The 13,112-nt window shown below is 42.1% G+C and overlaps 1 protein-coding gene across 5 annotated transcripts in view; it reads right to left on the bottom strand.

Moving 5' to 3' along the window:
* zeb2b (zinc finger E-box binding homeobox 2b) overlaps window positions 1–13,112 on the bottom strand; it is a 131,761-nt gene that overhangs the window by 14,403 nt on the left and 104,246 nt on the right. For all 5 annotated transcript variants that reach the window (XM_078403369.1, XM_078403370.1, XM_078403371.1 and 2 more), the window contains 2 exons: window positions 7,847–7,918; window positions 4,265–4,453 (listed from right to left, as the gene is read on the bottom strand). In XM_078403369.1, coding sequence (XP_078259495.1) covers window positions 4,265–4,453; window positions 7,847–7,918 — 261 coding nt within the window. The remainder of the gene's footprint in view (window positions 1–4,264; window positions 4,454–7,846; window positions 7,919–13,112) is intronic.

Raw genomic sequence — 13,112 nt, 5'->3', positions numbered from 1 at the left:
TACAACCAAAGGGAAGAATATCAAAAAGGCAGTCCTGCCACTGATTCAGTAATAAAGCCATTTTAGTCAATTTTAATAACATACATAATGAACAACTTCTTAAACTTCAGCTATTCAAATATAGTGAAAGCAACCTCCAATTGTCTGATGGTATTTTTGCAGTAAAGTGCTTCTTGGGAGTGATAAGGAAAACAATTTACAATGTAAAATTTGATGGGGAAAACATGCAAGAAAAGCACATTGGGATAGCTCTACAAGGGGCTGGCATATAGCTAATGGGCTGAATGTCCTCCTTCATTATAGTTGTTCAATGATAGGTGACCAAAGTCTGGTCAAGCTTGTAGGTTATGTGATCTTACAGGGAAAATTAAAGAATTGAACTGAAGCTCTCATCTCATCTACTACATCCGGAGTTCCCGATGTGCGCTCCAGTACATCAACAAGACCAAGCATAGACTAGCCGACCATTTCGCTGAACACCTATGTCAAAGCCTATGGGAATCTCCCAGTTGCTAACCATTTTAACTCCCCTTCCCATTCTCATACTCACCTTTCTGACCTGATCCTCCTCCATTGCCAGAGTGAGGCCCCACACAAATTGGAAAAACAGAACCTCATATTTTGCTTGGGTAGCTTACAACCCAGTGATATGAATGTAGAATTCTCTAACTTTAAATAACTCCTACTAACCTTCTTCCTCTACCCTAGTGTAAGAAAATAACTGCAGATGCTGGTACAAATCGAAGGTATTTATTCACAAAATGCTGGAGTAACTCAGCGGGTCAGGCAGCATCTCAGGAAAGAAGGAATGGGTAACGTTTCGGGTCGAGACCCTTCTTCTTCCTCTACCCTGGTCATTTAACATGTTCCACAGTTTGCAACAATGCATCTCTCTTGAGATCACACCTTCCTTGGGTTACAAGGGAACCATCCTGCTTGAGGTTATCTGGTGCCTGCCCCGATTTGCCCTGGCCTTGCCTCTCCAATCTTTCCCCTCCACCCCCCCTCGCGCTCACGCCCGCCCCCTCCTACTTTCAATCTGAAGAAGGGTCTTGACCGGAAATGTTGCTTATCCTTTTTCTCCAGGCAACGGGACCCAGTTCAATTGGTCAGTAAGTGGAGGGACTGATGGACTCAGCACTCTGCCACACCCAGTCTCACCAGCCCACCACCCACAAACCTCGTCACCTGGGTTTCTTCTCTTTTGGTTCACCTCTCCTATCTCTCCACCACCTGGTTCTATCTGCCCATCTTCCTCCACCCTCACCTGGTCCCACCTGTCAATTACCAGACTTTGTCTCAACTCGCCCCACCCTCATCTATTTTCTTCTGCCCATCATTCACCCTCACCCCCTCCCCACTTTATCTGAAACAACCCATCAATTACCACCCCCTATCTCGTTTCTTCCTTTCTCTTCCATACACTGGGCACCTTCCCTCTACACACTCAGTCATGATGTGGGCTCTGGACCCTAAACATTGACCATTCCTTTGCCTCCACAGGTTGTGCTTGACCCACTGAGTTCTTCCAACAGTTTATTTTCTGCTCGGATGGAGTGCCCGTTCCTCACTACATAAACCTACAGGTATTTTTGGCGCAGCATTTTCCCAAAAATAAAACTACTTTTATTTCTTCAACACTCATCAGCACATCTTAAAATCAGAGGATACACTGACCCACCATCAGGTTTGACCAAAAACCACCAATACCTTTAGTGTGCTCTAAACCTTTGGGTGGGCAATTTTAACAGTAGACTTGTACTTGAAGCTTGGAAAGTAACAATACCGATGTTCTTTTCCAGGACATTTTTATAATCTTGAGTCATCAGACGGACAAAATTGCAGCTTATTATGCCCACCCACGAGGAGGGTCAAATCATTTGCCTGAATGTTGCCAACTGAATATGTAGGAGCATTAAAAGAAAGTTGCTCTTTCATAATTAATCAACCAGTTCTTTCTTGTTCATAGAAATATTTATGCATCTGTGCTTTGGACAGTGACCTTTGTGCATATACATTTTAATGCAGTGGGAATTACTTTACAGAAATGTTGATGTCTGCTAACTGTTGCCACAGGTCAGCAACACAAATGGCCAGCTCATAGAAGCAAGTTCCAATATACCAATGGAATGGACATTTTAGGGCCAGCAATTATATTTCTGTTGCATGGCTTCTCTAGCAACTGGGGCGGCATGGTGGCACAGTGGGGATGGGAAGATGACGCAGCAGTAGAGGTGCTACCTTACAGTGCCAGAGACCCAGTTCGATCCTGATTATGGGTGCTGTCTGTGCGGAGTTTGTATGTTCTCACCGTGACCTGCATGGGTTTCTCCAGGAGCTCCAGTTTCCTCCCGCACTCCAGAGACGCACAGGTTTGTAGGCTAATTGGCTTGGTAAAATTGTAAATTGTCCCTAGTGTGTGTAGGATTTTGTTAGTGTGCGGGGATCGCTGGTTGGCGCGGACTCAATGGGTTGAAAGGCCTGTTTCCGCGCTCTCTATCTCTAAACTAAACTAAAAAGTACGTCCCCTATTTAATTGCTCCAAAGCAGTTTATGCAAAAAGTGACTGCAAAACTGAACTCCCACCTCATCCTGATAACATCTTTCCAACTTTCTCTCTGTGCTTTCATGAGAGAGACACCATTTGTGCCCATTTCAGAATGGGAATAGGGCAGAAGAAGGAATAACTGGTGTTGCAACACTTTCTAACTCTGAGTCACTGTTTCTTGACCTGGTCATCAGATCACAAGATCAAGTTGCTTGATTTCAACTTTTCGGAAAAACAACTCCTCATTTAATCCAGACTTCCTCCTGACCACTGTATTCCATTTTCCAGTCAGGAAATTGGGCAGCACAGTGGCATCACTGGTAAACCTGTTGCCTCACAGCAGCAAAGACCCATGTATGATCCTGACCTCAGGGGCTGTCTGTGTGGAGATTGCACATTCTCCCAGTGTCCGCATGGGTTTCCTCCAGGTGCTCTGTTCACTCCCAAAGACGTTCGGGTTTGTAGGTTAATTGGCTTCTGTAAAATGCCCATAGTGTGCAGAGAGTAGATGAGAAAGTGGGATAACATAGAACTAGTGTGAAAGGGTGATCGGTGGTTGGCACGGACTCAGTGGGCCTGTTTCCATGCTATATCTCTAAACTAAACTAAATTATCCATGAGTCAGATACATTAACAAAATGGAATATTAGTAGAAGCACCATTCCACATATTAGTCCACCCCTCCAAATAAGCATCAAAATGCATTTGTGTATCATAAGGCACAGAAACATGTTTGTAAAATAGAGATGGTGAGGTCGTCGTTTGCAAAATATATTTTGTTCTTACCCAATATCCATTTGCAATCCTACCTTTTCCAATAGGAAATCAACAGATAATAATCTGGACCTTGGTTAATTTGAGAGACCCTGTATAATAACCATGTGTCTCAAAACGGATCAAATTTGAATCCCTGCAAATGCCCAAATAAGAGCAGTTGCAATGGTCATCTAAAGCTCCCCGGAGAGAAATTAATTTGTTTTCATTTTCCAGCATGTGACAATACATCAACCTTAAGTTCATATGAGGAACTTGAAATGTTAACTCTATGTCTCTTTCCACAGAAGCTGTCTGGCTTGCTGAATGTTAAAGGACTTTCTGTTTTTATTGTAGGTTAATTAGAATTGGTAAATTGTCCCTAGTGTGTGTGGGACAGCGTTAGTGTGCGGGGATCGCTGGTCTGTGTGGACTCTATGGACCTGTTTCCGCGCTGTATCTGTATCTCTGAACCAAACTATTGCAATCTTTACTGGCAATTGCTGTGTATAGCATTTGAGGGCTGTATATCAGCACACAATCATTTAACTGCATAAAATGTCACTGGTTGTGCGTGAACAATCCTTCAAAGAGTTAACTATAAGTTCTGTGTGAAGATCATGGGAGTAGTTATGCAGGATACCAATTTTAAAATAACTTCAACAAGCTGTCGTATTTAGATAAAGTCATTCTATGAACAGTAATCAAGTATTCCTATGCTATATCTTCCACTCACATGACAGTGACTACTCACTTGACTGAAGCACCATTTATAATGTACGTGTGTGGGGTAAAGCATAGGAAGTTGTAAAATGGTGTCCTTAAAATGACATATATGACTGCCGATGGCAAATTGTGTAACTCAATATTTCAGACAAGGCCTCTGAAAGCTGTAACAAATGTCCCAATGTTTGAAGATAAACACTAGCTGGACTTATGACTACTGGGCTGGCAGAGGCTCACCATTGTCCTCCTGCCCATTGGCCTCTGGTGTTCCATGCCGGGACATTTCTTCAGGCGCTTCCGGGTAGATAATGGCTGTGTCACTCCGCTGCAAGTATTCTGCAATGCTGACCGCATGGCTGTCTCCTTCCTCGAGCTTCCGTTTGGCAAAGTACTCCTCGAGATCTGTCGTGCAATCTACTGTCTTTCCTAAAATTATACATTGGAAAAGGGAGAGAGGGAGGGAGGGAAGGAGAAGAATGTCAGTTCTGCACAGACCAATCTTGCTGCACAAGCCTGAGTGACTTGGGATCTCTCGAGACACAATGTCCAGCTTTGAACAACTGCAATTTTACTTGGAATTTTTGCTTCCCCATACTGTTTAGCTCTTGTGGGAACTCTAACTGTTAGGTGTAGATAGCTGAAATAATCACAAACAAAGCAAATAAAACCACAGCCTTCATTAGCCAGGAAATGACAGACCCTTATTGGTACATGCTGATTACAAGCCTAAACTGCCTGACTTGCTACCATGCCAAGTTTTACTTCTGTTTTCCTCAGTCTTGTTATCTTTCAGGGTTTTTCCTTTATTTTTTTTTGTTACTGGCATTTCATAGTTACACCGGGAAGCTTGGTACTATTTAAAGAAATAAAAATTACAACCCCTCTACATTACAGCAACTCGACATATTTCAGCGACAATATGGCTACCAAGAACTTCTATGCACAGAAAAAGAGTAACTATGAACTTTCAGTGCAAAAGATAAAGTTATATGTTGAATCGCCAAATTATAATGGTCTCTTTGCACAATTACCTTAAAAATTTAACGGTTTCAATTGTGCATGGCAGCCTGGTTTTGTAGTGGGGAACCAGTCACAACTGTTCTGCCTACCACACCTCAACAGCAGACTTTAGTTTTTAGCATTGCATATTTTTGTTAAATGATTGAAGTTTGGATAAAGGGATCGAAAATCATAAGGCAAGGAATGGGAGGGCCATAACTCAAGTTATGGGTGGGAGTTCTGGTGAATATGAGTGGTTAGAAAATACAGCTGCCATCTGGGAGAGCAAGGTGGACCATGGGATGTCAGGGGAAATGGGTTAGAGTGTTGGTTGGGGCTTGTATATTAGTAGAGTATGAAGCTCAGGAGGGTCAGGATCTGGACCTAGTGAGGTGGACACCAAGATTTGGAGGGAAAGAGTGGTGGGTGAAGTATTAGGGGGTAAACCCGAAAGAAGAAAGGTAACTAAGGGATCCAATTACTTCCAAATTCACTGTTGTGTGGTGAAGACCCAATTATCTTGGACAGCCACCCATTATTCAAAAGTGGATGATCTTGAGAGAATTTAGTCTACATTCTTCACAATGCTCTCAGAGAGGGAGGCATAGGCAATGGCATCATTCCATGCATGTCAATGCCACATCAGAAGGATCAAGGTGACTCACTTTAGGATGCGCTTTTGACAAAGTAATAGGGTAAAATAAAATGACCCCAAATCCCTTTTCAATCTTTTTTTCTGGAAACATATTGTTCAGACTGAACAAAAAGCAGCATTTTCCAATTGAATTGATAAGGCAACAAGCCACAATGTATTTGGACATGGAACAGAAGATAGTCTGTAGCTAAATTCTAATGCTTTAATGGGAACTATCAAGGCATGACTGGATGATCTTAGGCATGCATGGCCACCAATAACACATTTTTGAAAGTGATTATTCCCTTTAATATAGTTCATTGGTTGTATATTTGTTTCAAATATATGAACGGGTTGCATTGAAAATGGTCTCTGTGAATTGAGCAATGAGGTCAAAGCCTGTAGAGAATGAGTGCAGTCTATCTTATTGCTGAAATTTGTGTGCTTGAGTCTATTTTGCACCTGAAAAATTAGTGCAACACGCTCCAATTTCTACCTCATGACTAAGGCTGACATTTTATGCTAGCATTGATGACAGGCTGTTGAACTCAGTTCAGTTCAGATTAGATAACTGTCATATGTACCAAGGTTCAGTGAAAAGCATTGTGTTGCATGCTAACCAATCAACAGAAAGACAATACATGTTTATAATCGATCCATTTCCAGTGTATAGATTAAGAGTGTGGAGCGATTGTAACATGAGTTTGTAGATCTGTTTCTGTGGCTACCATGCAAACAGCCTCCTGTGTTGGGCACCATCTTAAAAGAGATAACTGGTGGAACCCCCTTTACAAGACCACTCTGGCCTGAACAGATATCCTAACCTTCTTTGTGTTTTGATTTATGCAAGGCCTAACATTTGTTTCTGCCTGAATGCATATGGATGGAAAATGAAATTACAGATTTAAATCTAATAGCCCTTGCACGCAGAGTTCTGCCAATGGGTTGTACATTGAAAGCCATTGGAAGGCTTAAAGGGAATATTGGAATGGTGGCATGATATCCACTAAAGAATGGCTGACCAACAAAAAATTCAATGTCATCAGAAAATTGTGAAAATAAATTTGCCGACCATTTGTTAATCTGGGGGGATGAAGTAAATAAAGAGGAATTTGAAATGCACTTCTCATGTGTATTTTAGAATATTTATAACTTTAGAATGGCGACTATAATATAGATTGTCCCTTTAAAGAATATAAACTTAAAAATGTTATGTTATTCTAGTCACAATGCTGCAGCAGAACATGATTTGTTAGATGGAGTGGCTACACAGACTTTGAAAATACAGTATGAGGAACCTGTTAACCAGGGGTGAAAAGAAACATAAAAGATGTATTTAAATCTATCTTTGGTTTTTGATGCACTTGCAAAATCAGAAACAGCTTAGCTGGTTGCTTCTGTTTATTTCAAAACCTGTGACCAGTTTTCACGAGATTAGCAAAATATGTCATAGTGCAACCAGCTACTGGTAAAGTTCCCATCTGAAGTTAAATTTAGATCGAAACGTATGTCTCTGTGGTTCAGTGTTGCAACTTTGATTTGCATTCTGGAAAACACCTTGATGAACTGAATTTTTTTTTAAAGGGCTCAGCCGACTAACAGAGAGAAGGGGGAAAGGAACCCATTTGCAGCCACTGGGACAAAGAGTACAAGCTTTCAATATTGCTGTGCTATATAGCTTTAACGAAAGCTCTTTATCAGGTGGGAAAAAATTCTTGGAATGCCCACGAATGCACATGGCTCCTCATTTCCTACTTAAAATCAGTTGTGGATTCACCCAGGATAGCTTTGAACAACTTGGATCAGAATTAAAGGCACCCAGCCCCATGACTGTCTGCAGTTTAATTTACTGCTGTTTACATAACGAATAAGCTAATTTAGACTGCAGAGACTTTAGATACACAAACATTACTACATCTGTGGCTTTCCAGCCACACACAGGGAATTGGACCGGTTACATTATTTTGGGAGGGGACTAAGGAAGTGGTACGTGGTTGGAAGGGAAAGCTAATTGGAAAGCGCAGGAAGACTCAAAATCCGGCTGATGCAAACCCAATCAAAATGAACCGGCAGCTTTACTATAAGAGCAGAACTTCAGAAAGTCAAATTTGAAAAATAAGCGACCACTGCTTCATGCTGAGGCTTTTCTAATAAAATATCATATCAAGTACACCACATGTACTCACCTGTACCATTACCTCTCCTCGGCTGAAGTGTGGCTTCAGGCCCCATAGTGTCATACTCTTCCTTCATTTCTTCTGTAAGGAAAAAAAAGACGAAGGGACTAAGTATTTCAGAGCTTTTACTGTGGTGTTGTAACCTCCATACTGCCAGGAACAGCAAGTATGTCCTGGTAGTGAGGTATTCTTTTACGGTAAACACAGATTGCCTTAAACTGTTGCTTCCATCATCTTTGTTCTGGTTTTTTCAATAATTCCATCACTCTAGGCCAGACTAGAATTTATTTACCTTTAATGTTACAGCTAGCGGTGAAAAAAAGAGGTACTCATGGAAGAAAATGGGGATTGAAAAGTCTCAACAATTAAAATGGAGGAGAGGAATAAGCACGCACAAAAAGGGCTGTCAGCTTCGATAAACGATCAAAGCCAGCAATGTTAACTCACAAAGATACACTGATTTTAAGATATTTCAGAGAAGAGACTATTAGAAATATAACTATTGTACTGTACCATTGCTCATCTCATGTGACTCATGTGAGTCATGCACAACATAGGTTTTTCATCTTACGGCACTTTAACCATACTTTTGCATAATAAAGGCAATGTTGGAGCTTTCTATTTCTCTGACCATGTTACTATCTTTTTTGGGTAAAGGGTGAGTGAGAGAGGTTCTTTGGTTCCATGCTATCTGTTTGCTTCCACAACATTCATAAATAGGAACTATGTTTACAGATCTTTCATGAACTTAATTTTGTTGTTGCTGTTGCATAGACAGTGTGGCACCTAAAGTGAAAACCACTACAATCATGGCCTTGTAAACAAACTAGACTCAAAACAGAACATTCAAGCTGCGTAAAAGAGGCAGTATCGCTTTGGTTGGTCTCCTGGGCCAGGTTTGAAAGAAAGACGGACATAACTAGACTTTTTTTTATGCACATCTTTGTCCTCGAGTGCAAAATGATCAATGTACTGCAGTAAATAATACAACAGGCATGGATGGCAGATATCAGAAAGCTTGCTTGTTAAACACTGCAGAGCACACATATTCTCTCACCACACACCACTCAATGATTCTTTTTCTTCAACAAATATGGGAATGCAATAAGCCTAACATACTCCTGAACAATCATAAAGTGCTATTATCTATCATGCATGGAAGAAAATTTCAAAGAGATACTTGGTTCTGGACACGAAGGTTTGAAGAAGCAAAAGGAGCAGATTTGCAGGTGATTTATTTGAGCATCTGTCAGTGGTAATGATGTCATGTTTTCCAGCACACTGTATCCACCATTGTAGGATAAAAGAATGTCAAGGACAATTCAAAACACAAAACTTTTATTGTGCTGTTACCGGAAGGAACAGCAAGAACTCGAGCAGGTCAACTATGCTCTTCAGCTGAGAACCTATTTCCTGCTAAGAAAGTATAGTGACACGGGAGAGAGAGAGAGAGAGAGAGAGAGAGAAGAGAGAGAGAGAGAGAGAGAGAGAGAACGAGAGAGAGAGCGAGAGAGAGAGAGAGAGAGAGAGAGAGAGAGAGAGAGAGAGAGAGAGAGAGAGAGAGAGAGAGAGAGAGAGAGAGAGAGAGAGAGAGAGAGAGAGAGAGAGAGAGAGAGAGAGAGAGAGAGAGAGAGAGAGAGAGAGAGAGAGAGAGAGAGAGAACGAGAGAGAACGAGAGAGAGAGAGAGAGAGATAGAGAGGGATAGAGAGAGAGAGATAAATGAAGAGATAGAGGGGCAACAGATCTGAAAGAAAAGACAACCTGAGTCAGCACTAACGCTAAATATTTTGTGGAGTGGCACAGAAATAATATTATTTCTGAGTTTGGCGGTGATTGACCAAAGTTGAAAAATTTGTATGTATATATTTTGTTATGTGCATGTCTACTTATAATAGGTGAATGGATCTACACTTGTATGTGTGTCCATATTCAGCAGGTCTGTAAATGTGTATGTGTGTAAAACTGTATAGATGGAGATGTTGCTGGAGACAAAAAAATGTAAATGGTTCAAGTAAAATTATACAGTCAAGGTTGGAATAGAAACATAGAAAAACGGTGCAGGAGTAGGCCATTTGGCCCCTTATTACTGCCATTCAATATGATCATGGCTGATCATCCAAAATCAGTACCCGTTCCTGCTTTCTACCCATATCCCTTGATCCCTTTTATGTCATCAGGTGATAAAATTATAAATGGCTTAGTGGATGGATTATTGCTACAAGGCATTTTACTGTTAAGACATTCAGGGGCTGTGCCCATGGATTGAAGTGAGTTAATGTTCAGCCTTCACCGTGTGAGGATCTCAAATCATCTTCCAGTCAACCCATATTTTTATCATTTCTCCGGATCCCTTATTTCTCCACAACCACCTCACTATAATTCTAACATAGGCACAAAAAGCTGGGGTAACTCCAGGACAGGCAGCATCTCTGGAGAGAAGGAATGGGTGATGTTTCGGGTCGAGGCCCTTCTTCAGACTATGGATAGGGGAAATGAGAGATATAGACAATGAATGAAAGAGATGCAAAAAAGTAACAATGAGAAAGGAATCAGGCCATCATCATAAGCTGTTTGTAGGATGAGAATTAGAAGCTAGTGCGACCTGGGTGGGGGAGGGATAGAAAGGGAATGCCGGGCTAACTGAAGTGAGAGAAACCAAAATTCATACCACTGGGCTGTAAGCTGCCCAAGCGAAATATGAGATTCTGTTCCTCCAATTTGCATTTAGCCTCACTCTGACAATGGAGGAGACCTAAGACAGAAAGGTCCATGTTGGAATGGGAAGGAGAATTAAAGTGTCCAGCAGCCGGAAAATCAGGTTCGTTCAGGCGGGCTGAGTGAAGGTGTTCCGCGAAACGATCGCCCTGTCTGCGTTTGGTCTCGCCGATGTATAATAGTCCACATCTTGAACAACAGATACAGTAGATGAGGTTGGAAGAGAAGCAGAACCTCTGCCAAACCTGAAAGGACTGTCAGGGTCCCTGGACAGAGTCGAGGGAGGAGGTATAGCGACAGGTGTTGCATCTTCTGCATTTGCTGGGGAAGGTACCTGGGGAGAGGGTGGTTTGGGTGGGAAAGGATGAGTTAACCAGGGAGTTGCAGAGGGAACGGTCTCAGCGGAAGGCGTTAAGGGGTGGAGATGGGAAAATGTGGCTAGTGCGGGGATCCTGTTGGAGGTGGCGGAAATTTTAGAGGATTATGTGTTGTATGCGACGGCTGATGGGGTGGAAGGTAAGGACAAGGGGGATTCTGTCTCTGTTGCAACTAGGGGGAGGGGGAGCAAGGGCGGAGCTGCGGCGTACTGAAGAGACATGAGTGAGGGCCTTATCTATGATGGGAGAGGGGAACCCCCGTTCCCTAAAGAATTAGGACATCTCGGATGTACTAGTATGGAACACCTCATCTTGGGCACTGATGCTGTGTAGATGGAGGAATTGGGAGTTGGGGATAAAGACTTTGCAGGAAGCAGGGTGGGAAGAAGTGTAGTCGAGATAGTTGTGGGAGTCATTCTTCTGTTTTGCATTGCCCATCCCACCACATTCCCTAATGGCCATCACCATAGTTTGACTTCTCTAACTTCAAATAGCCCTTGCTTTCCCTCTCTATCCCCTCCCCCATTCCAAGTTCTTCCACCAGTCTTACTGTCTCCGACTACATTCTATCTTTGTCCCGCCCACTCCCTTGACATCAGTCTGAAGAAGAGTCTCGACCAAAATGTCACCCATTCCTTCTCTCCAAAGATGCTGCCTGAGCCGCTGAGTTACTCCAACATTTTCTGTCTGCTATAGTTTGATGTATTGATAGGACCAATCAACGATTATGTGTTCTATCTTCAGATAGTCAGCATTCAGGCCTCTTTGTACATCAATCATAGGCAAGTAATGGTGAAAGTCTGAGGAAGGGTCTCGACCCGAAACGTCACCCATTCCTTCTATCCAGAGATGCTGCCTGTCCCGCTGAGATACTCCAGCTTTTTGTGTCTATCTTCGGTTTAAGCCAGCATCTGTGGTTCCTTCTTGCCCATGATGAAAGTCATGCTATAATTCTGTTAAGACCAAAACTGAGTCGTGTAATAAAGAGACACAAGAGACTTCAGATGCTGGAATCTTCTTCAGACTGATGATGGATCCCAACCTGAAACATCATCTGTCCATTTCCTTCCACAGATGCTGCCTGACCCACAGAGTTCCTCCAGCACTTCATTTTTTTGCTGGGTATGATAGGCAGATTTGTTTAGGAGGTAGTGAAGCATAACCTTTAGCTGAATGATAGGTACTGCCTGGTTTAGAGTGTGTGGAGATATTTCATAAGCAAGCATTGTATTCTTTGGAATTCAGAACACTAATGGGTAACTTGTTTTAAGTTTTTTCGATGTCAAGTATAAGGTTTGAGAGGGACAAACCTCTCAGGGACTGGTTGACAGTCGAAATTTGATCAGGCTATTTAGGAGTGAAGTTAGGAAACAAGACTGGTAGAAATTTGGAACTCTTTTCCGTAAATGGCAACTGATGCTAAGTCAATTGTCAATTTTAAATATGAGATTGTAAGTGACTTCAGGACAAAAAGGCAGAATTGGATAGTTAATTCTGAGGTCTATGTGGTAAAGCGAGAAGCCCCAATTTTCAGTTAATAATGCTCCCTTCATTGACGATTGCTTCCATGTCTTGATTGAATCAATCCATCACAAGACTTACTCCTACTCTCGGCCAACTGATCATGGTAATGTTAGTTATAGTCTAACTCTCTCTTGAAAGCATCCAGAGAATCGGCCCCCACTGCCTTCTGAGGCAGAGAATTCCACAGATTCACAACTCTCTGGGTAAAAAAGTTTTACCTCAAATCCATTCTAAATGGCCTACCCCTTATTCTTAAACTGTGGCCCCTGGTTCTGCAGTCCCCCAACATCGGGAACCTGTTTCCCATCTCTAGCGTGTACAATCCCTTAATAATCTTATATGTTTCAATAAGATCCCCTCCTATCCTTTTCAAGAGTTAGATTTAGCTCTTAGTGTTAAAGGAATCAAGGGATATGGGAAAAAAGCAGGAACGGGGTTCTGATTTTGATTGATCAGCCATGATCATATTGAATGGCGGTGCTGGCTCAAAGAGCTGAATGGCCTACTCCTACCAATTTTCTATGTTTCTAAAAGCGAAGTGATATCTCACTGAGTGGCATTCGGGTAGATATTCTCCCCCCCCCCCCCCCAAGATTAGTCTCAATGAACACAGTGATACCGTGTAAAATTCTCATTTTTCTTTCAAATTGAAAGGGAT

This window comes from Rhinoraja longicauda, chromosome 8, assembly GCF_053455715.1.
Source record: "Rhinoraja longicauda isolate Sanriku21f chromosome 8, sRhiLon1.1, whole genome shotgun sequence".
Taxonomy (NCBI): domain Eukaryota; kingdom Metazoa; phylum Chordata; class Chondrichthyes; order Rajiformes; family Arhynchobatidae; genus Rhinoraja; species Rhinoraja longicauda.
Note: the sequence above shows the minus strand (reverse complement) of the source record. Positions and strands in the feature narration are given on the sequence as shown.